Raw genomic sequence first — 27,471 nt, 5'->3', positions numbered from 1 at the left:
GCGTGGACCAGAGCTCACTAGTCTGCTCCTTGGAGGCTTTATGCTTCTTCCAGAAGGAAGCAGAGCGAGCACCATCATCTCCTCAGCCCAGCCTTATCCCCAGCCTCATTTGAGTACCAGGACAGACATGAGGATTTTCACACCAAGGCAGAAGGATGCTGTCCTGTACAACACCCTACAACCAGACCAGGCCTCTTAGGGAACCTAAGACACCCGATACCAAAACTGTAGATTAAAGGGTAGAACTGTTAAGATGGAAACAGTTCTTTGTCTTTGCAGCAGTAAAAATTTAAACATACAGGAGTAAAAAATTTTACCTCTTCAATTGCCAAAGCGATCAAGCAACAGTTTTATGAATTGTCCTCTTGTGTTCACATGTACTCAAGACCCATTTTAGGACAGCAAAGTTTTTGCAAGCTGTACTCTTGCAGTCAGATGATCAGATTTCATCCAGTCTATTTGTGAACCTATGTTTAAGTCTGCTGTGGTGAGGGCAAGCTTCCAAGGACTAAGAGCAGAAACTAGGCAGGTAAGCAAGCTGTTCATCACATGACTAGAAATTACCTGCAGCAATGCTACACTAATACACTGAGTCCTCCCTCACTTCCAGTGTAAGGAGAAAACCACCTGGGAATCCCCAGGCTAGTAGTAAGATGAATACTTTCTGAATATTAAAACACTAAAAATTATTTTGCTTGTTGCTGGAATTTCAGACAGACAGCATTTGCATCAGAATAAATCAATTTCTACGCTGTTTTCTTACACTAAGAATTTTTGCATCTGACAAATAAATAAATTAGTTTCAAGAGCCTGAACATTTGTGAAGTTAAATGAATAGGCCATGCTACCAAAGAAACAGTATCCTGTTCTTCCCAGTCCAATTGAAGACTAAAGTACCAAACAGGTGCTGGTCTGCATGGCGGTCTGCGTGAGCATTCTCCAAAGACAATCCTTAGCCGGCACAGTTTACAACTGGTGACAACAAATTGAACAGTATTTACATGATTTGCTTGACTACATCTTTCCATTTGCTGTCCTGTCTCCATCCTCCCAAACATCATTTAGTAGGTAGAACATAAGCTTTGCCAGTGAACAGACAAGGAAGGAATTAGTTGCTTCTGTAGATACCTACTTATGCTATTGCACATGTGATGTTAGAGTACCAGGCACACAACTATTATGCTTTTGCAACCACTGTTCATTAGCTTCACTCATTTTATGGCATTTTCCAGAGATACTAATAGCCAAAGTTAATTTGTCCAATTTGTTAATTTGTCATATGACTCAAAAAAAAACCTAGAGCTTGGACTTTTTTTTTTTTTTTTAGTCAAGGAGGACAATCTTTCTCATAACTGGATAGCAGGAAAAAAAAAAAAGTGTTTCTTCCAAAATAATCAGATATGAATAAAGAGATTCTATGATCAGGAAGAAAATGATCAACAACACAATCTGGCAAAAATTGAAAACACTTCCTACAAAGCTACTGGAAGTTGATATGTAAGAAAAGAACTAGATTAGCAGTCTCCAATGCACTGGTTTAAACCAATACTTTAGCTCTTTATATCTCATTTTACTCAGCAAAAAGAAAAGGCAATCACATGAAAACAACAGCTTGTCAGTTCAAAATCATTAGGAGGAATATTGTGGCTACCTACCATACACATCAATTTTCGTTCTGGGCAAGGACTCCGATCACAGACAGATTCCACTTCAGAAAATTAGGGATAACTCCACCATCCCACTTCTCTCCTCCCACAGTGACAGCCCTCATGGTTTACATTTTTTCTGCTCATACACAAGCTTTTTGTATTAAAGCATTAGTTAAATGATGCAAGTGTGTATGCCCACTACCAAGCAGGATTCTCCTTGCAGTCTTTTTTTGCTTTATCCAGTCAAGAAACATTATGACACTATTTGTCAATAAGTCTCTAAATCACCTGTATTTAGTATTTTCTGTCAGAGTCAAATTAAATTTTGTCATCTCTCCCTAATACAAGGAAATTATGACAAAATGGGAATTATGTGATATATTAAAAACAAAACAACAGAAAACTGTCATATTCTTTCATCCTTTCAAGGAAATAACCAAATATGGCCATCCACAACTGGGTGGGCTGGCATACATTTATGTTCTGGTGTATAGTATGAAGCCGTATGCTTTAATTATTTAATTGCTCTTAGCCACTTTCCTCTGGCTAAATTAGCTACAGAATGGGAATATCTAAATTTTGTATCCGTAGCACTTCTATGAGCTGTTTGTTGTACCTCACCGATGAGTTTGAATGGGTACTAGGATGTTTTTCGGTTTTACACTGAACCTGTAGGCTGATGTCTCATCTTTATCCTTCTAAGAGAGCTAATGCATCTGCAGCCAACTTTTTAGTACAAATTTGCAGCAGCCAATATCTCCTCAAATCTTCTCACAGCTGTCAATTAAAACTTTTTCTCTTTATTCAAAGATTCATTGGCTTCAGCATTCCCAGAAGCCAGCACTAGCTTGCTACATAAGCAAGTATGTATGATACTTTGGGAAACGGAACATAATGCAGAGATGTGAGAATTAATACAGACCTAACCTGGAAACGCTACGCAAAGCAATAAGCAAAGTAACTGCCATTAAGGTGTCCAGCCATATTTGCTCCCAGCTGTATCAATCACACACCAGGCAGACATGACTGGACCTACCTAATAAACAACAGATTATAAAAACCCATCTGACAGCACACCATGTGGACGTGCCTTCTTCATTTCCACTGTCACAAAAATCTCTGGATCACCTCAGGTTCTACAGAGTGAATGCACCCTGCAACTTCAAGTAAAACTGTGTTCAAATAACTATTTGACAATTTCAAAGATTTTTTAGTATGCGAAAGAACTAACAGCGAAGAATTTTCCTTCATATCTAAGCCCCATATATGCAACTAATGTAAACTACAATCTGTAGTGCCACTGCTCTTTTTAAATTTTTTTTCCTGAGATGCACCTCTGAAACTGCACCCATGAATCAACTCTACTATTTTAAACAGGAAGAGATTCAGATGTAAGGTGATGCTGAAAAGTTGCCATGAGTCTATGACTGAATACATTATTACACATTTTCTGACAATGATCATCTTCATCAACGAAGGCAAAGTCTACATTCAAGAGACTTTCAATTTTTAGAAGTTCCAAGTTTCACAAAAGAATACTGCTGAAGAAGAACATTTTAAAGAGAATTCTCAAAGCTTGCAATGTGTCATAATTCAGTAAAAATACACTAAAATTGAGACATAGCTGTAAAAGAATTCAGTTTGCTTTTAAATAGTCTTAAACTTTTAATTTCAACAATAAATATAAACATCCAATGCATTGTTAACAAACAGTGCAGAACAAGTAGACATGAAAGCTGTTACACACTGTATCTGTTGATTCTTCCAGAGAAAGATGTGTAAGAAGCCGTGTTTTTTTGTGTGAGCTTTTTGCTGTTTTGTTGTTGTTGTTGTTGTTGTTGTTGTCTGTTTGTTTTTCTCTGATGCATGTCTTAGGATTTCAATTTTTGGTACTGGATTCCAGCAAGTCTTTTGCTTCATTTATTTTTGTTGCTAAGTAAGGTGATCCACCTGGGAAGAACAAAAGGCAAAGAAATACCATTTAGATGTTAGTGCAGAGTACCAAACAACTTCACTTCCAGCATCGCTTTATCACTTACTTTTATTAGCTCCTCCTTCCTAAATAGATTCTTTTCATACAAAAGATTAAGAAGTGGCATTGACATAAAGAAAACTAATTGGTAAGGTAATATGAAGAATGTAATCGTAACTGAAGTCACTTAAGAACAAAGCTAAACAATTTGTCTTGGAAAGAAGACTGAAATCTAAAATCATTTCACACTGGTGTGATTTAGTCTTGTACTGCAGCACTGCTGCAAACGTATGCAAGGTCAGCTGCTTCAAATATTCATCTAAAGCTGATAGCTATTATGTCAACCCACCTCAAAAACTAAGAGGCAACATTTTATAAATAATTTTGACAAAATCATTAAGCATGTGCACACATATTCCGAGCCTCTCCTATTCTAGACACCCAGAAATACCAGGCAGAAACTGTCACATTAAAGCTATTTAAACATGGTACGCCTTCTAACTTCCAGTCCTGAACACTGTCATTGCTTTACGCTCCATCTAACAATTTGATTACAGTTCAGTGGTCTTTTTGTGTTTGTTTTTTAACTCTCCCCTTGAGTGCCAACCATCTGCCTACAGTCACTGAAAACAACATTACAAGGTCTGTATCAGTAGCTTACCACTTACAGGAATACACCTATATATCTTCATTTCTTTTTTATGTAAAAACGTGATTCCAGCAATACTACCCAGCACACTAAGCAGCCTTTTCCAAGGGATCTGCTCAATCAGAAAAGATAGTGATAGAAGACACACACAAGAACTAGCACTAAATGCTTATAAACACAAAGACTTCGTCAGGTCACTCTTGCAGGAATCCAAATCATTATAAAGTCAGTTCACAGTCTAATAAAACAGCTGGAAAAAACAATGGAGTTCAGCTGTCTTGTATCCCAAGTAATTTCCAACTTTGCCTTTACTTTTTTGTATTACTAGAGCGCAGAATCTTAAAGTAAATTCAATTCAGTGAGAAGTGTTTTCACTACATTCACATCCTGAAACACCCTGAAGTGCCACATTAATTTTGTAGCCCTCCAATGAGAGAAAATTCAATCTCATGATTGCCTAAGTGTTTGTTTATAATTAAAGCAAGTCCAAAAGGCTCATATCTTCCTCTGTTTCTGTTAGCAAGCATTCTTTCATAGAATAAATAATAAATATAAAAAATAACATGCAGTGTATCAATATAAAAACACTTTAAAATTGAACTATATAAAGGTTAATGAGAGACCATTTTAGTACTGCTCACTGGGGATGTTATTATGCAAACTTCTATATATTTTTTATTTATTTCTAATCATGCTGTCTTCAGTGTTTTGAGTCTCAGGTAATATGAGCAACTTTTAAAATCTGTATTTATTGATCTTTCTTCTAGCAACGCCAGCTGGTAGAATAACATTCTAATGTTGGATATTACTTTTAAAAGCACATCTGCGCTACCAGAGCCAGAAGAAATGAAGATACAAACATAAGTGAGGAAATCTCTCTGCAATTCCACACGTTCAAGATTATTCCAGGTCTTAGCTCTGCAGCTGAAGACGTTAGACAACACTTTTCTTTTTGGCCATGAAAGAAGAACTGCAGGGGCAGCACGGAGGCACAAATCCCTTCAACTTGTGCTCCTGCAGAGAAAATGCTCCATCTTAATAGCACACAGGAGGACTCACTGCATCCATCAACAACTACACCCGCCTAGCTGCAGGTGCATTACAGCTGTAAGAGTTGGCCCCTAAAATGACCTTCGTAACAGGAACTGCTTTTTTAGGGCAACTCAACATCCACATGGAAATTCACGACTCTAGCTCAAGTCTCTGAGGACTGCTACAACAAAGCTTTGAAACTCATTATCAAAAACTTTTGACCTCTTAGGTACTCTAGTGGTTAAGAGGTCTCTGACCATTATAACAAACCAGAAAAGTCTGCATTTTTAATGTTTCTGTGTGTAACTTCTACATTACAAAAAGTGTAAAAAATGGAAGCGCGACATCAAATAAGCAGGAAAACTTTAGAATTAAATCCAAGCGGTGAAGATAGCAAAACAACGTTGACTAAACACTTCACATGGCCAGTGGTCAGTTATTTTTTCCATTTTCTTAAGACGGGTAGAAGCAGTGAGACTGTAATTCTCTTAAAAAGATACAAAAACCCTATGATTTCGCCTTTTGACTTCTGAAATACAGAGTAACTCTTCACCATCTGTTATTTTAAAGTCGAAACAGCAATGAACATATGGGCTTTCTTTCTCAAGCAGCTGTAGTGTAGTTAAAGTTATAATAATAGCCTTTCTATAAGATAAATTTACATTAAAAACCTCACTAGTAAAGCAACAGTGCCCAGCTTTACATTTTTTTCCAAGTGAATTCAAGGAAGTCTGAAATTATGCAGAACATTTCCCCACAGAAAGTTACCTTCCTCCGTGTGAGTGGTTCATCTCATTTCAAAACAGGAACAGGAGTTTAAGAAAAATATTATAGCTCATTTTTTTTTGTACTTTTGAGGAAGTCAGTTTTTGGTTTTTTGGTTTTTTTTGTATGTGTGTAGCGCACTGGTCCACAAACTTGTAGTCTTACCTGAAGCAGCACCTTAAGAAAGCCTTAAAGAAACTGGGTAAAGTTGTGGTTCATAAAACCTGAAAATCAGTCTAGTTTATCTCAGATAAGATGCATAGAAGCTTAAGTCTATAAATAAACATCCTACAGCATGGTTATTTATACAATCAGTAAACTGAAAGGATCTCATTTAGGGCTCTTCCTTTCCAGCTTTGATTAAAATAAATAAATAAATATTTACCTTTATCAGGATGATTCAAGATCATGATTCTTCTGTGGGCTGCTCTGATTTTGGCCTTGTCAGCAGATGGACTGCAAAAATAAATTGAAGTGCTTACCATAAATTCCACCGCATTCAGGCTGTAAATTAACAGTTTATGCTGGCTTCAAAAATAATTAAAACTTGAGATTTTCCCCATCTTGTGGACAAAACATAAAATTGCATCTTTGAGGAAGCAATATTAACAAAGGAATGTAAGTCACACCGAGGACATTTTTAAAAAGCCTTTGTATTTGACACGTGCAAACATCCTTCCATTTTTGTGGCTTTTTTTCTTTTTTTCTTCAAACTCAATATACCCACAGCCATTTAAAATACATAATTTGGAGGGAAAAAAACAGCTCTGGACTGTAGCTGGTTGGTATTCTTACCATCAAATGCAGAAAACACATCTTTCCTCCTAGAAAATAGGTATTTATATGACCAATGACAAAACATCAAATATTTAATATTATCATATTTTGTTCTACTGTAAATATTTTTATAGTTACTATAAATACATTCTATTGGAGCCTAGAAAAAAAACAACTATTTGTTATTTTTTGCAAAGCTGTTCAACGTGTTGCATTCAGGGACATGTTGATTTACAAGAGCTACATAATGTTGTTTCCTTCAATGACAGATACATAAAATATGTACTCCAGCTAAATTAAATATGTACCTTAGCAGACAAATAACCACTTATGGATGCAGTACACCAGCACAGTAGGCCTGGTATGCAAAAGGACAGTTTGAATGGCTTAGTTTTTGTTAGCATGCAGAAATGAAGCACTGTTTTCCACTTCTTACTCAGAGACTATTCAATTAATTTTTCTGTAGACACAGTTTGAATGCAAGGTATCAGCATAACTACATTCCCGAGGTAAACAGCCTCTAATTATTATACTATCACTGGGAAATTAGGGTATATTACAAAAATACTTCATAGAATATTTCAAAAAATGTAAAAAGGTGTAAAAAAATAACATTTCAATGGAACAAAGTAATCCAGAAAGTAAGAATTAACCAGAAGCCTTGAGCTATAAACTATCAAAATGATTATGAGATAGGTAAAAATAAAATATATCTATATTTTTATTTGTAAACCTGTTGTATAATAGTATTTTCATACTGTAACAATAAAAGTTGAATATAATATAGCATTCTTTCTAAATTCAGATGGCCAACATTTAACTGGAAAAGCTGCAGCTGCATATTATAGAAAATCATGCAGTTTTGTCCTAAAAAGCAACTGCAAAAATAGTATTTTATATAAATTTGATTAGTTCATGAGATACTGCTTATCTGGCTCTTTAAAAACTTAAATGCCATCATAAAAAAATACTTTCATGTCAAAATCATGTTCTTGTTGAACTGGTACAACCTCATAACCTGAGCCACTTCCCCATCACCATGGTCCTGTCTACCATGTCATGTCATTTGTGGGAACGGTCAATGTGCTTGAGGTCAGGGCTGACATTCAGGAGGAGCTGGGCAGCCTCCAGTAGGAGGCTGACAGGAGCCATTCAGCAATGATACTGATGCAGAGCCTGGCACCGGGGGAGGAAGAGCCCCTCACAGTGCTATAGGCTGGGAGCAGCTCTACTGAAAGAGACCTGAAGGGCTGTAAGACTGGAAGCCTGGAAGCCAGCAGCATGTCCTGGCAGCAAAGGAGGACAGCAGCCTCATGGCTGTACACACAGAAGAGTGACCACACGGCCTACAATAGCAGCTGTTCCCCTCTTCTTGGCCAATCACATTGTGATGCTGCACCCAGTCTGGAGACCTCTGCACAGGACAGACATTGAGACCAAAGCAGGCTCATCAAAAACCACTATGATAGCCAGGGGCTTGAATCTTGTCTTGTGAGGAGAGGCATCACACACTTCAGAAGTGCAGCATTAGCGATTTCATAGTAGTAAACCATTATACATAAGACATCTGTATTTTGCTACTGTAGAATACTTTTGCCTTATTTTTAGAAAAAAACTCTAAATACTTTCACTTCCCATCATGTCTCAGACACTCCCCCATGTTTCCTACCAGCACTGCAGCCTACAAAATATGCAGCTGTTAAAATTATTGCCAGGTTGCACTGAATTTCAGCAACCAGTTCTGCTTCAGAGAATAAAACTTAAGATTTGGAAGAGGGTAAATTTAGACTAGATATCACGAAGAAATTCTTTACTGTGAGGATGGTCAGACACTGGAACAGGTTGCCCGGAGAGGTTGTGGCTGCCCCCTCCCTGGAAGCATTCAAGGCCAGGCTGGATGGGGCTGTCAGCAACCTGACCTAGAGGGAGGTGTCCCTGCCTATAGCAGCGGGGTTGGATGATCTTAACGGTCCCTTCCAACCCAAACCATTCTATGATTCTATGATTTGTTAGCTTTTTAGTACAGTGCTCTGTAGCTTTGGAAACCTTTTACATAGATAAATGCAAACAATACACATGCATGTTTCTGCCAAAACCCCTGCAATTTTAGGGTTATTACAGAATAACATCTGGAATATGTAAAGAGTCAATGTATTTGAAACTTAAAAGCCGCTATTGTATCATCATAGGATCATAGAATGGCTTGGGTTGGAAGGGACCTCAAGGATCATCAAGTTCCAGCCTCCCTGCCACACACAGGGTTGCCAGTGGCTAGATCAAGTACTAGATCAGGTTGCCCAGGGCCCCATCCAACCGTTCACCTTTATCATGTCTCATATTTATTACTTACAGAGTGTCCATACATCTACTTGAAATAGTGAATAAAGCCTCTGCGTAAGAATTTAGTATGACTTGGAAGTGATGACAAGACAAAAAAAGATTAAATAATAAGATTAATCCCTAGACAACCTAGTTCGTGCATACTCTGGCAGCTTTTATAACACTGTAATCTCTTGCTTTTTTTTGGTGGCCCTTCTATACATACACAGTAGTAAACTGAGTTAAAACTGCTCTGTAAGGGTTCTTTTCAAGTAATGTGAGAACTTCTATAAAGATATTAGCCACACACAATTAAAGGTTCAGTCCTTTAAACATTAAGAACTTTAGTTTTATCTGATTATGAATGCTAATTGAAAGACTGAGCCCAAACACATCAAGCAGTGTCACTGTTCAGACTCAAGCTATTAAGATAAAAAACTAACAGGGGACTGATCACAGATGTGTGGAAATTTCAGGCATGTGCATGAGTAGTGTTCAGAGTAAGCACTGCCACTGTAAACACACTTTAATGAGCTGCAGTGTGCTACTCTGGAACATCACAGAATGTGCCCTTATAAAGTATGTGAAAATATTGATACATTATCGAACTTATAGGTCCAAGGATATATTTCTTAATAACATTCCTATAAATCTGCTGTTTAGTGTGCAAGCATGACATATTTCAGGAAAATGTAATCATTTATTTTACAAATTCTTAAAATGAATGCTACATCTGCATATTCCCGTTATGTTAGAAGCAAACATAATCTTGTTTGTGTGCTATTTCTAAGTCCCAATTTTCACCACCTGAAATAATTTCTTCTGGAGATAATTCAAATCATCCTCCTTATTTTTTCCTAATCTTAAAATTAAGATATAATCTAAATCACAAGTAGCAAATCTACTACCTCAAGTCAGATCCACTCCTCTCAGCTGGAGAGCCCTCAAATTCACCGTTGCTTTTACAGAAAACACTAAGGCGTGTGCTACCTTTGGCCATCCATGTTTCTGAAAAAATTCTACTCAAAAATCTATTGATTCCTCAGCCCGGAAACAATTCCCTATACCCAATGTGAATGACAAGTTTCTCAATGTGTTTATGCTTGGAGTACGCTGCAACCCTTTTAATCCATACAAATGAAAGAGTACAGAAAGGAAGAAAAAAAAAAAACATCTTATGGAAAAAAAAAGCAAAATTGATTTGTTTTCCTTCTTTATCAATATAATCTACAATATTGCTCATCTGAAGGTTTTTATTGGAAACCAAGCCATGCAATTACACTAATTAGCACAGTATGTGCTATTCTGACTATTTTAAGAGCACCAATTCTCCACTGCAGTATGTTACCGTACCTTCAAGCCAAACACTATCACGTTTTATTAGTATTTTATTGTTTGCTTTCTAACTTAAGCAGAATATTAAAACGTTTTATAAGCCATTACAAGCCTTTGGGAAAAAAAAAAAAAGATTTTGGACAGATTATTCTACGTTCTTGCAATATGCATGTTCTTCATTCCATACTCACCAAACAAAACCACATTAATGCAGCACACCTACCTTACACCTAAAATAAGACTTGCTTCTCGTCTACTCATTTTCTGCTCAAATCCTCCTTTATAGTATAATGAAAGACTCTAGAAAGAAAAAAGGCAAAACAAGCAATAATTAGTTTCAAATACAAGGTGCCATGACCTAAATCATATTTATTTAACCCCATTCAGAGCCTAACATTCATCTATAACTTACTTTGAAGACATGGAACGAGCAGAAAACAGATAATATGAAAGGCCTTCTCCTGGGTGTTAATGCATACAAAAGCCAACTTAAAAATAGCTATCTGTGTTTTTACAATCTTTCTGTACTAATCGGAGGTATTAATAGCTACAACCATTAAAATCCTGCCTTCAGGCAAAACAGTCCAGAATCAAAGTACATGCTAGTATAAAGTGGTACACTGTATGTGTTAGTGAGGGCAGGGAAGAGAAAGGGAAAAAGTTGTTAAATATAGCTTTGGTGGCACTGAAATGGAAAATGGCAAGAGTGATAAAATTCTGGCATCCAAGAAATTAGCATGTGTGACTTTAGTCACTGTTCTAAGCTGAAAGGAAGAAAAAAGACCAGGGAATAGGTTGAAAGTATATTTGTCAATCATAAATACATCTTTAAATTAAAGAAAAGAAAGTTACTGAACAACATTAATGGTTAGCAACGATCTCCTCAATGCAAATCTTCCTTAGAGAAGAATAAGGGGCTAGCCCACTGCTACACAAATAATAGTCTAAGATGCAGAATTTCCAGAGGCAACCATGTAGCTCCAAAGTGTAGCCTTTGGGAACTGGCACACAGAAATTACTGAACAAAATGGAAGTTTTTTTCTCAATGCAAAACACATTAACTGGGTAAAAATAAGCCATCATAAGGAAGTCTAGCCTGAGAGTTGAGATTATTTTTAAATGTTCCATTTACCCCCAAGCAAAAGTGTGCCTGGCCCTTAATAAAACACTTTTCTCACTAGCTACTAAATATATCCATTCATATCCAGTGAGAATTTTGCGTCACATTTATACAAACGCTCTCAAGCAATTTCAAAAGCAGTAAAGCATTTATAAGGCGCTGTCTATGATGCCTAAGCAAAGCCTTTAATTAAGGTTAGGAACAACATTCACCCAAAAGCATGCTTCAGAAATACTCAAGTATTGCTACCAGTACAGAATGTCTCTGAAGGCAGCAGTTCCCAAGAGATTTGTTGTAGTTTGCTATGGTCTGAAGCAAATCTTACTTTTCTTCTTTCCACCCCACTGCACATCATACACGAGATAATCATCTCTGCAATACTTCAGTTATTGCACCTGTATGTTGCACCCACAACAAAAATCTGTTGAGGAACTACTGCTACAGTTGCAGAGTAAAACAAAGCACATCTGTAATAGTACTCAGTAACACTAGAGGCTACAGTATGGAATACTCAGGGAACACAAATGATTTCTCCACTCCTCCAAGAGGAAACAATTCTGGTGATTTATTGGCTACCAGGTAATGTCCTTGAAGAGGTAAAACCGCCCAGAAATTTGCAAGGATGCTGAACAATTACTACAACCAGGAGAGAAAAGAAAAGAACTTTTAAATGCCCTGTGAAGTATTTTCCAGAACTTCTTCCAAAAAACTTAAATACAGATGGATTTCTGAAAAGGTTAATTTTTCTCTGTTCTTCATCTGTAGCACACAGCTCTAAAAGAAGAGGACACTCTTCATTCCCTCTTCATGTACAGAAGAACAATAGTTGAATTCTCTCTTAACAAAGTTCCTCTCTGTTCTTGGTAGATATCACCTAAAATAGCTCACTTGAAATCACGGAATAAGGAGGGATGGCTATAGGCTTAAATCCAGAAATACTTTTTCATGTTTTTAAAGCACTCGTCCTTGAAATTGTTCTAACTTCAGGAAGCTTTCATTCAGTTCACTTTCAAGAGGAATGAAGTAAGAAATTATGTTTCTTATGTCCTTTGGCAAATAAACAAACACAAACTTTCAAAATCAGCATGGGGAAGTGGTCAACAAAAAAACATTTTCTTCTCAGAAATGAAGCACAGGACAAGGATAATCAATTTCTTAAATTAATCTTGATCTTTAACAGAATTTAAAGCAAAAAAAATTTAGACGCAAAGTCATTGTTCCCCTTGGTTAGAATATGGGGAAGAAACATCAAGTGTTCATTTCAGGAAATATCTTGGCAAATTTCTAGTTCCAAAATAAAACAACTTTTCCATGCTATTCAAATTAAAACTGAGAAAAACATGACTTAATTTCTAGTAATGACTGCAAAGAAAAGAAACTACATTCAGATACTTTTCTGCTATGAGAACTTCCTGATGTGCACACAGTTCCAGACGCTATTATTTAGCTTTGGCTATTGCAAAGAACTTTTGTACTGGAAAAATCATTAGAACGAGCTCTCCATTTCTTACTGCCATTGGAGAGGGGCAGGGGTGCTACCATTTAATTTGCTTCATTTCTCTGTATGCTGTCTACTGCTCAGCAACTTATGTAAGCAAATACTGCTATTTAAAAGTTAAGGGTGAAATAAAATGACTGGACTTGCTCAGCAGACGTGTATTCATTCTTGCAAATTTTAGCATTAAGCAGTCAGCTAAGAAAATCCTACTCATTTGGACTGTGACATCTTCACGATACTTTTTCTGGCATAATACAGCAAAAGAATGGCTATTTCCATGCAAGACAAGTGATATTCATAACTGAAACCAGACATCACATCATATTACATGAAGTAGTGTTTTTTCTGAGAACTTGCATGTTGTTCCACTACTGACATAATCATCAACTGAAAAAGGTAAACAGCACTGGAAGAAAAAAACAAACGCACATACACACAAAAGAAAAAAAAACACAACAAAACATTTACTTAGAAGCTGTGCTATAACACAGTGTCAAACTTGCTGATATCAGTTTGAACTTCCTTAACTTCATTTGGAAAAAGAGAAAAAACCTGTAAAATGGACTGGATGTTATAAGAGATGACTGCTACTGTTGCCTCTTAATTCAGAGGTCTATGCATCTGAGTAAAGAAAACTGAGTACAAACATCTCCAGCAAAGCACTGAAGAGACCCTTTCTTCTGGAACATGGATTTTTCAGGACTATTGAATTTGGAGTTTTTAACAATTTTGCCTAGAATTGTTGTTTCGATGGATGAATTCTAAATAACACTGTTTCAACAAAGAAAGGCATAGCTATTGAAATAAAAGGGGAAATAAAAAACAGGAAGTAAGAAATTAATGTTATGACTGACAGCATTAAGGTCTGTCTGAGCAAGAAAAACAAATGACTACTGTGACTCATGTCACTACCCAGAGAACCACAACAGTGTCACTGGCATTAGTGATACCAATAACAAATTGAGTTCAAGCTAAAAATAATTTTAAAAAAAGAACTATATCTACAAAAATCAACAGCACGATGACTAAATTACAGCAGCATTTACTCTTCGTAATTAAGAAGTCTATACATTTAACAGGCGTAAGTTAAAACTGAATGAGAGGTAGGAATTCAGAATAAAATGTTACTTGTTCTTATCTGCTATTTTTGGCTATAAGATGAATGTAATTGTTGACTGTACATGTTAGCTATTTAGCTAAGTAAATGGATTGTGTCAGATACTCAAGATCCAACAAGTAGACATCTTAAATGATCACTTCATAATTGCTCAACTTGACCTCACGTAAGTAATTTATTAGCGAGCAGGAGGAAAGGATAAACAGCATCACATTGTGAAACTGCAATTAACAAGAGCTGAGATTACTGCTGCAAGCAGGGAAGAAAAAAAAAGTTAAACAGGGAAGGAGAGTAGGGGCTTACAGAGAGAACCAGTTAGCTTTTAAACAGGCAGCCGCTTCACAGTCTTCCAGACAAGAGGGACAGGGTTTGATTCTAGAAAGCTAAGGTAACCAATGAAAACTATAGCAACCAAATTAAGAACCTTCAAGCACTACAGTAAACCAGTGAAGTAGCACTAAGCCTAGACACTACTGTCACAAATGATGCTTTCTCCAGTAAACATCAGTAGAAGTACTGACTGCTTGATTTCCATTGTCAGCACAGTTTAGAGAGCACTATACTGTAAAGAGACATGATGAAAGTGTTACCCCATAGTTTATATTCAGCAGCCTCAAATTCCCCCAAACAAAATCATGTCACACCGCTAAAAGAAGTTTGGAAAATAAGTATTTACCTAGGATCTTTGTATATAGTATTTTCACTTTCTATTGATTTAATCACAAATTATCAATAGGAAATAACTGATTGTTAAGGGAAAAAAAACACATGCCAAGAAAGGTGACCTGTAGAGTAATAAAACAGATAACCTTGGCTGAGAATTAGACAAGTCTTAAATGTGGATAATGATTGTAGAATAAATAAAAAAATGTCATTCCCCTCACAAATATAAAGTTAACAAATATATGCAGGTAGTGGTAAACCAGAAGGTAAGGTTTTTTACAGTATCTAGCAGATCTCACGTCTTCTGTCCTTCACTGTATTTTCAAGTTCAGTAATAGAAGAGAGATACTCTGCTGGAGATGAACACAGAACTCAGGGCTTTAAGGCAGGATATGAAGGCAGAAATAGATTCAGCTCCGGGGACTAGGAACACTGAGAATTCAGAATCTCCTGTTACTGAATTCTGCAGTACTCTGAAAGTCATCAAGGAAAAATGAAATAGACCTGTAGTGAGACTGGCTCAGCCAGCACAGTGGTTCAGAGGGGTACAGTTTCCTAGGAACAGACACCTCTCTGTGCAGTAGTATGTCATATTTCCATATGTTAAAGAGTCAGTGCCTGGATTCTTACGTGCAAATGTCTAAATTTAGATTCTTTAGCCTGTATCTAACAAATGGATAGATGTGTTGGAGTAAAACTTCTGGAGAGGGAGGATGAAGACTGAAGCAGTCCCCACTCTGAAGCCACACATACTTATTGCTTGCTACTTCTAGCAAGCCTTTAAGTCAGACTGTATCCACATCACATAAAAGCAATTTAATTCACAGTACCTAAAGTCCCCTCTGTCGTTTTGGCAGGCAACATGGGAATCTCTCCAAAACTGACTTTAGAAAGGGAAAAATGAAATTGGTGTTGGTCTCACAACAGCAATGCAATATAGGGACAGGGAGCAAAAACTGATCCAGGAACATTCGAGGGAACCTGCTTTAGTAGGGAGGTTGGACTAGATGATCTCCAGACATTCCTTCCAACCCCTATAATTCTGTAACATCGTAACTGGCTCATACACACTGCAACTGAGAACAAGTTTGGAACTGCCCCAAGAAAAAGACAACTGATGTGCAAAGAGATGGAAGCGATTGTTTTCTCGTTCACGTGTGAGTTGCAAAGAAAGAAAACAAGCTCCTCTATCTCTTTGGCAACCCCTCCGAGAAGTTTATTAGATAGTCTTAAAAATACACCAAATAAATGACAGAACATACAGAGCAAGGAGCACTCTAATCCTGGGGGGGGAAAAAAAAAAAAACAAACAATCTAGCTGGTATTTGCCATATTCAACATAAAATGACTTCCTTCTAAATATTTGACATATAAAAAAAATAGATTTAGCTAGTATCAAGTAACTTCCAAACTTACAGAGGTTGAAATCTTTTTTGCTGTCTCTGTAATTGCCTGCCCCAATGGCTTCCAAAGGTGGAATGCATAACGACCTGAAAAAAATGAAGCCAAAAGAAACCATAAGTGACATTTAAACACACACACACAAAGTGTCTGACACTTGTGCATCAGCTTAAAGCAGAAAGAATTTTGGATTATAAATCAAAATCATTCTTCATTGTTCATCTTCTCGTTTCATTTATTTACTGTATGGTACCTTTGCACTTTACTGCTTTTCAAGATATTCCCTCAGTGTCTGGTTTTGGATCCTACCCCACAGAAGCCCTGTGATAAACTTGCAGTGGTTTACATTTTTCAGTCTTTATACTGAGAGTGGGGGGGGGGGTTAATACACTTAATATAAAAACATAGTCACGGATTGCAAACATCCATTGTGTTTGTGCACAAAATAAATAAGATTTAAGTGCATTTCAATATGACAAATGAAGTTATCGGCCTTGTGAACTTTAAGAAAAAGTGCAATAAGGACATTAGCTTTGGATATGCATTATTTATTAAATAATGTTCAAAGGTTATGCCTTCAAAAAAAATCTATATACTACATGTTTCTTGGTGTAGTGTTGTATGTTTAATCACACATTTTGTACACTCTACATTTTTTATTTTGTTACAAAGAGAAGATCTTCTGGGATTCAGAGACATTCAACTCCCAAATGGCAGTGATCGTCTACAGCTTAGAAAGGGTACATGAATCTGCATTAGACTCTGTTCTCTGAAGCACAAAGAAGGTCTACCAACTTAAGAATCAAAATTTGTAGTTACTGGTAGATTTCCCTGTAGGTCCTATCCGCTCAATTTCTGTTTTGATTAATTATTCATTAGGAATGTAATTTGTTATTAAATACAATGGAAAAAAACATTTTTATAAGATATGGCTCTCCCTTACTCACATAACATCTTGCTTTCATTCTTAAAATATAGAATGTCTCCATAAGTTTTGCAGCCATCTACGTCTGCCTGTGCTAACAGAGAAGTCAAAACCCCTGTTGGAGTATCATTGCTGAAATGCTGTCATATATTAATAATATATTACCTCACCTTCTTAAAGCTTACAACTACCACTTCATTCTTAGTGGTCACTACTAATTCAGCTTAACCAGCAGAAGCAATTCCACTTCAATTGTCTTCTGCTTCTATACGAGGATATATATATTACCCGGCTTCTTAACAGATGTGTATCACCAAGTATCTTGTCTCTACTTCCACTAATTAAAATAAAGCAGCTGCACTCACAAAATATCTGCTGAATGTTGGTGTATCTATTATATCTATTCTTGGCGCGTGCATTTGCACATAGCTGAACATGCCTGAGTTTACATCCTGAAAGTAATGGAAATCGATTTGTGTATTTCAAAACCGGAATAGACCACAGTTATCCCATCTGAATAAATCAGCATGTAAATCACGTTAAGCCCACGACCTGTGTTCAGAAAAACAAATCCAGATGCAAAGAGTTCAGGTAGCAAACAAGGTACTACAGGAAGAGGTTAACATGATGAATAACTGTAACCACTAGAATCTTTCATTTTTCTCTGTTCGAATTTGTCAAGCACCACCTTCACACCACTAGATCCTGCTGCACTCTTCTGTAATAAAAAGCCTCACCTTAAAATATCCTTATATGTGTGCATAATATAGTGTAATCTCTTAACGCTATGTTTTGCAGACAAAAAGCAAGCAGAACCTTTTCACTGCTGCCCACAGAACAAGTTTCTCTAGCAGTGACTTTTTCAAAAAGAATTTTGGAAAATGTATCAAGGATTTTGAAGAGACAGAAACCACAAATAAACACAATTCTCCACAGTGCTCTTGGGCAACTCCCACTTCCCGACTGATATTCATAAAAACTCCATTAACCCCACTGGAAACAGCAGTAGGCAGGTAAGTACTTCCACAGTCAGCTGGTAATTTAGCTTACCTGCAAATGCAACAGTTGCCACACTGAGTCCAACTGCTATCATAGATCTGGCCTAAAGCAAAAAAAAAAATAGGAATCAGAACGAATTGCACATTCTAATTTGAAATATATGCATCTTTAACAGTAAGTATTTTTGATGTCTGCTGTGGACATTTCATATATGATTTCTAAGAAACATAAAGTATACGTCCGTTTTCCAAAGGCTACATCAGATCTCACAGCACTGCCCCATTAACCTATGCCAGTGCTTCAGGTTTAACTTGGATTAGCAAATCGATGAATAAACACTAACAAAACATCACACAGTATGAAATAAAAAACACATGGCAGACACAGCTCAGGATTACTGGAATTTTTTTGTGCAGACTATTTCAACACAATCTGAACCAATGTTCACCGTAATAGAAAGTATTAGTTTATCACAAAACCATGGGGAACAAAACAGTCCCATCCCACAGCCCCAGCCACAAACGTTAGTGCCTTCCATTGTTCACCCTTTGACTCATGGAAGCCACAATCAAGACACAGAGCCTGGCAATCTCTTCTCATTATTTACTGTCAACCACTGTCTGAACACTTAAATTATAGTACAAATATTTGTATGACAGTTTTCGTTATTGGCTTAAATTTGCTGTAAGTCTAAAAGGCTTAAATTTGCTTTAAGTCTCTTGCAACCAAACCCACAAAAAGACTTGAACATCTGATTCAGTAGTAACTCCTACCTCCTGCTAACCCAAAAATCCCAGATAGGGTGTGTATATTTTTCTCTACAGAGCTTGAAGAAGGTCTGGAAACATATGAAGGACAGTAAGAAATATCTCCATGTTGAACAAGAAGCCTCTAAATGATATGCAGCAAACCTTGAAGAAGGAACCGACTTCTCAACCATTTCCAGAATTCAAGAAAGGTAAAAAACGTTGCAAGCATGAGTGTCTGGTGTATCACAGTATCTATCCATATCTGATAGTTTAATAACGCCTTGAACTTTTCCCCAGGAAACATGAGAAATCAGATTAGGCCTGTTTAGCTGGATTTCAAAACATACTACCATGAAAACGCTTTTATCACCAGATCGATTCTCCTGTGGATGGCTTTCTGCTCTGCATTTATCCAATAACTGGTTTATAGATTTTCTACCAACAAGTGTGAGAGCAGAACTGGGTGCCCAAATTTCGACGTGCCTCAAAAACTGGATTTAGAGCCATGTAGCTTTAGTTATTGTGGCTAAAACTCTTTGTACTCAGCCTCATTTCCAGGCAGAGTAAGGGAAGAATTGGGAAATCTGGGCTTTAAACCCTTCTAGAACTGGATTAGCAGGGGCTAGAACACAGGTCAACAACCGTCCCTGCAGACAGGTGGCTGTGCAAGATGGCGGCACTTCCATCACAGCCAGCAGCTCCTCTGGCTCCAAAAGAAGGTGACAGCGACTGCTGCCTGTAGCACTGAGTTCAGCACAGAAGAAGCAGCAGCCTCCTCTCAGCCCATCTATAAGAAGTTGCACTCCCCAGAGTCTAGCTTCTGGATCCCACATATTTCAGTTAAAGTACTTTCTATCTACTGGGATAGTGCTATTCTGACCATTAGCATAACATAATATCACAGTTGCTCAGAGGCTTCTGTTATGAAAAAAAAAAAAAACACAAAGAAACTCTACACATGCTGGGAGTGGAGCTCCAAAGTTGAGACTGAGGGAGTTTTGCCCAGCAGTGCTTAAAATCCACCTCTCTATCTCATTTTAATCGTCTAACTCTTCCATTTTAGTGTAGACTGAAGTCCTGATATTAGCATTCATGTCTGAATGTAAGCATGTAAAAAAAATGTAGTAGTTTAATATCTGTTGTTCCTTCCAGCTGCACAAAGTCTCCCTTCATCTTTAGGCCATGAAAAATAAAAGTATGCTACCTCAGATGGTAAAGGAAATAAAACAGTGAAGCACACAGTTCATCTCCTCACTAAATTAAAGTTTTTTCCACTTCCTCATGCAAATCATTTTTCCCAGGCTCTCAGTATTCAAATATGAAAACTCTATGAAATTCTTCTAACCCCTCTGTTTAAAGACTAACCAGCAACAGCGACAACACTTCTGGAAATACCAGAACTCTAAAGAAATCATATATTATTTCGTTCTGTGGCTTGAGATCACGGATTTATATGCAGTTGAGACTTTCCTTGACTCATTCAGAGTGACAGTGAGAATCTTTTACTAAGTGGTTACAGTCAATTAAGAGCCCAACAACGTGTGAAATAGATCGTATTGGAAAAAAAATAATATTTATTAGCCTGCGCTTGTCAAAATTAATTTATACTTGCTTTGCCACCGAAAAGGTAGTTTATGGCAGCAGTTTACAACAAGGTACACTGACACTGCTAAGAGACACCTTGTTGCAGGTAAAGGCAGAACACTGCCACCAGGCTAATAAACAACACCTGGACTCCATCAGTTCTGTGCAGAAATTGCTTAAGCGTTTTGCAGAGTGGGTGGGAGCAGAGTACAGAGTTCCTTGAGCACCGTGTCCACTGGGGTGTATTATTTCAGTCTCAGTGGAATGCACTATCAGTTACTGGAAAGCAGCAGACTTAAATAAATGTAGTAGCAGCTCTAGTATAGGAGTGGTAAGCAGGACCACCAGCAATTTGAGGACCAGACAGAAAAGTAGCTAAAGTGATGGACTGATCAAGCCAGAGAGGCATGAGAGATCACCCATGTTTACAGGTGAGGTGAAACTATACGAAAGCTGAGAAATATCAGAATAAAGCAACACCCCTTATTTATCATAGAATCATAGAATGGCCTGGGTTGAAAAGGACCTCAAAGATCATCTACTTTCAACCCCCCGGCTGTGTGCAGGGTCACCAACCACTAGACCAGGCTGCCCAGAGCCACGTCCAGCATGGCCTTGAATGCCTCCAGGGATGGGGCATCCTCAGCCTCCTTGGGCAACCTGTTCTAGTGCATCACCACACTCTGTGTGAAAAACTTCCTCTTACTATCTAACCTAAACCTCCCCATCTCAGTTTAAAACCATTCCCCCTTGTCCTGTCACCATCCACCCTTGTAAACAGTCGTTCCCTCTCCTGTTTATATGCTCCCTTCAAGTACTGGAAGGCCACAATGAGGTCTCCCCAGAGCCTTCTCTTCTCCAAGCTAAACAAGCCCAGTTCCCTCAACCTTTCTTCATAGGAGAGGTGCTCCAGCCCTCTGATCATCTTAGTGGCCCTCCTCTGAACTCGTTCCAAGAGCTCTGTCTTTCTTGTACTGAGGCCTCAGGCCTGGACGCAGTACTCCAGGCCTGGATGCAATACTAAACTTGATGTTAGCAGCAGGTTAGAGAAGAGTCACTTGCAACATATTAGCCGCAGTGGTAACTTGTCACCTCAAAGCATTCTGAATGTTTGTTATGGTGTGAGTATATGCCAACTATATACACGCAATAAAAACTGAATTTAAATCAATAGAACAAAGACTACATGGTTCATCTTTTACTAGCACAGACTCTCTTTTTAAGCAAATGGTAACTTCACTTAAGGTGAAGTCCAGTCTGTTCCAGTTTTCTTTTCCATGCTCACTTAACTCAGATGATTATTTAGAAGAAGAAATCAAGGTTAGTCTGGAACTTCAAAATACACAGCAGCAAATGTTATTGTTATGACCATAAAGCTTTAATTACAGGCACTCTTCTTGTCAGCATGAAAGGAAAGCAACTCGCTCTCACAACTACCACCAAGAGTTTTTTTTTGCTCCCATTGCTTTCACATGCATGTTATTTCAGATTCAAAGGCTCAAAATATTAACAAACACTCGCTGACCTTCAACTATGACAGGACTGGCTTTTTTTTTTTTTTTGGGGGGGGGGATTTGAAAAATTTTAAATTTGTAGGTTATATAAGAAAACATTCCTTAAGATCCAAGAGGGAAAAATAAAGAAATAGAAGATTAAAAAGTAACATCTGTCCCTTTCTTTATTCAATGAATCAGCTCCCAAAGGTTAGTCATCAACCCTGTGCTATTCTGCTGATCTCAGCCTTTTATTTTGTAGTTCAATTTTTAGTAACAAATCCTCTAAGATACAGATAACAGTAAAAAAAAGTTTTGCTAAATCTGCAAAGATTTTTTTTCCTCTTTTGAGAAATATCTGTAAGAAAATACATCCATCAGGAAGGCAACCACAAGACCTGACTTACCAGAGTATTTGGCAAACAAAAGAAGATAAAGCATATTGACAAACGGTATATTTAAAGGTATACATCATGCCCCATTTCATACAGAGGTCCAAGAACTAATCCTTTAATACGTAAGTTTCCTGTAGCCTTAATCTTTTTAAGCAGAAGAAACTGGGAAGAGTAAGATATTCCTAATCCACAGCACTCTGCTTTACAGCTTTTTTCTTCTTTGAAGTAGAAAAAAAAAAAATGTTAAAAACACAAAAGGGAATTTCAAATGCATAATTCTAAAATTTCAGCACAACGCTGTTACATCTGACGACAAGCTACGAGAACAAACTTTAGGAATGTTAAAACATACCTGCCTGCACCAGATTTGGATTTTATACTCTGGTTCTTCTTCTGCAATCAGTAAAAACACCCTTCTTGGTCAAACAAAAAATGCTTTGCTTTTCTCACAACTAGCTTTCAGACACACAGCAAGGGCTCTATACTTTTTGGGGCCACAGAAAGCTATAATGTAATGGAATAAAAAGCACAGAGAAAACACAATTATTTGTTCTAATGGGCTGGAGAGCAGTTTGTTAGCAGTCCATGGTTAATTGTGGACAGGCAAAATAGGGAGTTATGTACCTGAATTCAACTAAATAAACAAATGTAATATGCTTCACTAAAAAAATTTGTTTTAAAAAAAATGTGTTTAAAAGGTGTTTTCTTTTATTTTTTTTTAAACAGCTGTATGTATGCTGCTAAAAATTAGGACTCACAAGGATACTAACCAAGCGTACAGAACTATTTCCAAAGCTACTTTTTTCCCTAATTTAAAAATTCTAGACCTCAAATAAATGACTGCATTTTGCAAGGAAGTTAGAATAAGGTTTCTATTCCCTAGAAGAGTAGCCTCTAGTTTCCTAGAAGGCTGTTTCAGAGCAAACCACCTAATTAGCTGTATATGGAGCCGGATACACTGGGATTATATCATAAACTATCTGCAACAGATTTGATTTTATAACTTAATGCTTTCCGTCCAGTCTTACCTTCCTACGAAATTTAATTTATTTTCCAATGGTAAATTAAAATTAGTTTCAGCTAAAAGCTCTTCTCCATACGCACCCAATTTTCATGTCAATTTATTTCATTTATTTTATAGTAACTTTCTGTTTTTTCATACAAAACTACTACAAACTTAAAGTTTCTGACAATTTTTCATAGGAGTCTGTAGTGGAGCAGTAGATTCACTAGCAGAAGTGTTAATACCAGGCATTCAACCAGCCTTCCTGAATACATATTCATTAATAATGAATTCTTGCAGCTGTCTTCACAGACCCTTTAGGCTTCCACAGTTGTTCTTCTGTCACACCAAACCTCTGAATGCTTCAGTAAAACAACTATAGTGGCCTAGACCAAGTGACTTCAGTTATCATCCTGCATAACTCAAAAGCAAAATTCAATAGAGCTCTTTCAGCCCTGAAGTTATAGGTGTTTATTGTCACATTTCACCTCTGCGACCACACTTTGTTACTCTGTAACAAAATGACGCGTGTTGGGCTTACAAGGCAAGGCCTTAGCTGGGGAGCTGCAGGAATGTTCTCTTGGGAGACAAGCCCAGCAGCTGCCCCGTATCAGATAACTTAGAAGAGATAAAGACATTTAAATTACTTTATGTTCCCATCTTTTGACCATAGTCTCTAACCATCACAGAAATAGTACATCTCTACCCATACTATTTCTCCAGAACCATGGATGAGCAGGTATGGCTGTATGGAAAAGAATGTAGTATCTCAGCATCTGGAGACTCAAGGATGAACTTCCTTCCCTTTTCTACAAGGCTCTGACCACAGCAGTGCATAGAATTTCATTTATAACTACTGCTGTTCATAATCACTGAACCACTATGTGTGACCAATGCTGGTCCCCATGGTACCAATCTGGCAGATTACTGGGACAGAATTTAGGCTACTGCAAACACAACAGCAGGCTGAACATGAGCCAGCAGTGTGCCCAGATAGCCAAGAAGGCCAGTGGCATCCTGGCTTGTATCTGAGATAGTGCAGTCAGCAGCAGCAGGGAGGTGATTGTCCCTCTGTACTCAGCTCTGGTGAGGCCACACCTCGAGTACCGTGTTCAGGTTTTGGCCCCTCACTACAAGAAAGACATTGAGGCCCTGGAGAGTGTCCAGAGAAGGGCAACGAAGTTGAAGGGTCTGGAGCACAAGTCTTATGGGCAGCAGCTGAGGGAACTGGGATTGTCCAGTCTGGAGGAGGCTCAGGGGAGATCGTTCTCAACAACTTATCGCTCTCAACAACTGCCTGAAAGGAGGTTGTGGTGAGGCGGGGGTCATACTCTCAGGTAACAGCGATAGGACGAGAGGGAATGGCCTTAAGGGGAGGTTCAGGCTGGATATTAGGAAAAGTTTATTCTCCAGAAGAGTGGTTGGGCATTGGAACTGACTGCCCAGGGAAGTGATGGAGTCACTATCCTTGTAGGCGTTCAAGAAATGTGTAGATGTGGCACTGAAAGACAAGGTTTAGTGGGCATGGTGGTGATGGGTCGACAGTTGGACTAGATGATCTTTGTGGTCTTTTCCAATCTTAGTGATTCTATGAAAAGCCTATTTTTACATACTTCCCACCCTTCTGCTGTAATGGTACTTTAAGATCTCTGTTTTCAAGCAGTTACAGCATGGGCGTCCAAGCTTTTGCCTTGTCTGGGCCACTCTGAATGAAAAGGAATTGTCTTAGGCTGCACATATGTAGATCGCTCTGAAAGTAATGCTTCCTATTTATTTCCATGGAAACTACAACAGATACAATGAACACATTAACACTGTTTGACAGAGCAAATTCTCAGCTACAAAATGCTATTTTTCAATAGTCACCACCATTAGCTCCGCATTTTCATCAGTGATGAACAGGAGCCTGCACTCCATGCTCATAAAAACCTGTGCAAGCAGAGGTGACCCACTGACGCTGTTGCCAGTGCTGAAACACACCACCTACTGCCTCGCTGTGCTCACATCCACTCTTTGGTCCCCATAAACATTCAGCAAGTGTCAATGAATGTCAGTGGATGCCATTTTTTCCACATGGAGGAATTCAGTGTCACACCTGTGCTTCATACAGACTTCCATGTCAGGCCCGACTTTGTCCTACCATTCTTCTGCTGCCATGAGTCATATGGCAACAAAATGTAACAGAATACTGGCAGGAAGGTTCAACCTCTACTACCATACCACCAACATCTGCATCTGATGCTGTGGGCCTACAAAATTAAAGAGGAGGCATTAAATTCGGAGTAACCCTCATAAAATAGGTAATATAGTTAATGTATAAAAATTAAAATAAGTTTTGTTAGTTATAATGTTGCTATTAAAACATAAAAAAGAGCAACAAAACCATAAAAGTAGTATATTTGGCCTTGTTTTTATGAAACTAATGCCTCAGTCTGGTTCGGTGGCAGAGGTTACAATTCTTAGTGAGTTCTCCAGATGTTTGTCAGATTTGTGATGAAATTTTATTTTTCCTGTGCTTCATCTTTGAAAGCAGTTGTTTATATATGTACGTGCTGCCAAAAAGCGATTACATTAATGAGGCATGATTGTGAAGTGAGGGATGTTTCTCTCTAAGATAGTACTTTAAAAAGCCCATTAGAGAGACATGATAAGATTTTTGAGTTAATGCTTGAGTGCAACTCCATACAGTCCATTTGAAAACTTGCAGGTCATGTATTTACATTGACTGAAAACAGAGTCACAAATGATCAAAAAATTGCTAATTTTTTTGCAATCTTGAAACTTGTTCTCAAATTCCTTTAACACAGCGGAAAGCACGGCTGCATATCTTTTGCTGTTCACAGCACTGTGTTTAGCCAACGTATCAAAATGCATAAAATGTTTTGCCATAAGTTGAGCAGGCACTGCAGTGTGCCCCATGTCCTGGTTTCAGCCCAGACAGGGTTAGTAGTGCACCAATGTTGAGTTGGTGCTGAGTGAGGTTGCTTGCACTGGGTTCCTGGGAAGAGCACCTGCCATGGTGGCATGGGGCAGGGGGTGGACACAGTGCGAGCTGTGCCAGCCACATGCAGTCCATGGGTCGGACATGCCCGAGTGACAGGATCAGTATCCAACTCCCAGTAAAACCTAAACGTTAACCCCACAAATCACTGTGACGTAGAACACAGATCACTGCCTCAAAACAAACACTTGAAAGCTGAGCATACTTCATACCCCACCAGAAGGCCCGTCCAAAGAATAAACTTCAAGCAGAAAACGGCAGCAGGCCAGAATCCAGTAATGTAAAAACTTTCCGCAGCCCCAGGATCACAGCAAGAACCTGACAAAACAATATGCCACAGAAGCCACACCCACCGCTGATGCAATTTTTATGCCAGACAGGTCAGACTCAAAGACTCCACAAAAGTCACCAGGGATTTCCCTGGTAGCACTTCACAGGACGAGCAAATGGATGCGACAGCAACGTGCTTCAGAGAGTTCTGAAGATTACGCAACTTGCTCAGCCTCTCCCAAAAGGTGAGCTGATGGGAAGGAGTGACTTTTCTCGCTTAGAGTTCTACAAAACCACCAATACTAGAGCCTGCTTTAGTAGAGCTCACGCAATGTGGAAGAATTGGACATCCCCTCTCTCCCTATGTTAGAGAAACACAACTTCAACCCTTCCCGTGGCTGACAGAACCCCACGGATACCGTGTTAAACGGGAGCAGACTCGGCGATCCCAGCTTGCCAGCAGGTCTGGTCCCTGGGCGAGGGGCCATCATCGCCCGCCCTGCCCTCGGCCGAGGCGGATGCCAGCCCCGGGGGAACAGCGCTGTGAGGGCAGATCTCGCTGCTGTGCTGCCCCACCGCCTGCCCGGGTCTCAGCGCGCTCACCAGACTCCGGTCCAGCTCGGTTTGGCCCTTGCCGGCGCCCGTAGAGCCCCTAGTGTACTCGGCATAGCGCAAAGTCTCCGAAGAAGCCCCGGCTCCCTCCATGATGGAGGGCGTGACGACACCACTACGGGCCGCCCAGAGGGACAAACCAA

At 38.5% G+C, this 27,471-nt stretch overlaps 1 protein-coding gene across 2 annotated transcripts; it reads right to left on the bottom strand.

Moving 5' to 3' along the window:
- On the bottom strand, nucleotides 3,285–27,471 carry DNAJC15 (DnaJ heat shock protein family (Hsp40) member C15). Of its 2 annotated transcripts, none has more exons than XM_021375222.1 (6): nucleotides 27,320–27,471; nucleotides 18,273–18,324; nucleotides 16,313–16,386; nucleotides 10,722–10,798; nucleotides 6,453–6,523; nucleotides 3,285–3,599 (listed from the first exon to the last, which is right to left on the bottom strand). In XM_021375222.1, the coding sequence occupies exons 1-6, from the start codon at nucleotides 27,419–27,421 to the stop codon at nucleotides 3,529–3,531; spliced, it is 447 nt and encodes a 148-aa protein (XP_021230897.1). In that variant the 5' UTR covers nucleotides 27,422–27,471; the 3' UTR covers nucleotides 3,285–3,528. The 2 variants fall into 2 exon arrangements, with proteins under 2 accessions (XP_021230897.1, XP_021230908.1); XM_021375233.1 differs by lacking the exon at nucleotides 27,320–27,471 and adding an exon at nucleotides 27,136–27,313.

The sequence above is a fragment of the Numida meleagris genome, chromosome 1, assembly GCF_002078875.1.
Source record: "Numida meleagris isolate 19003 breed g44 Domestic line chromosome 1, NumMel1.0, whole genome shotgun sequence".
NCBI lineage: Eukaryota > Metazoa > Chordata > Aves > Galliformes > Numididae > Numida > Numida meleagris.
This window is presented reverse-complemented; position numbering and strand designations above follow the sequence as displayed.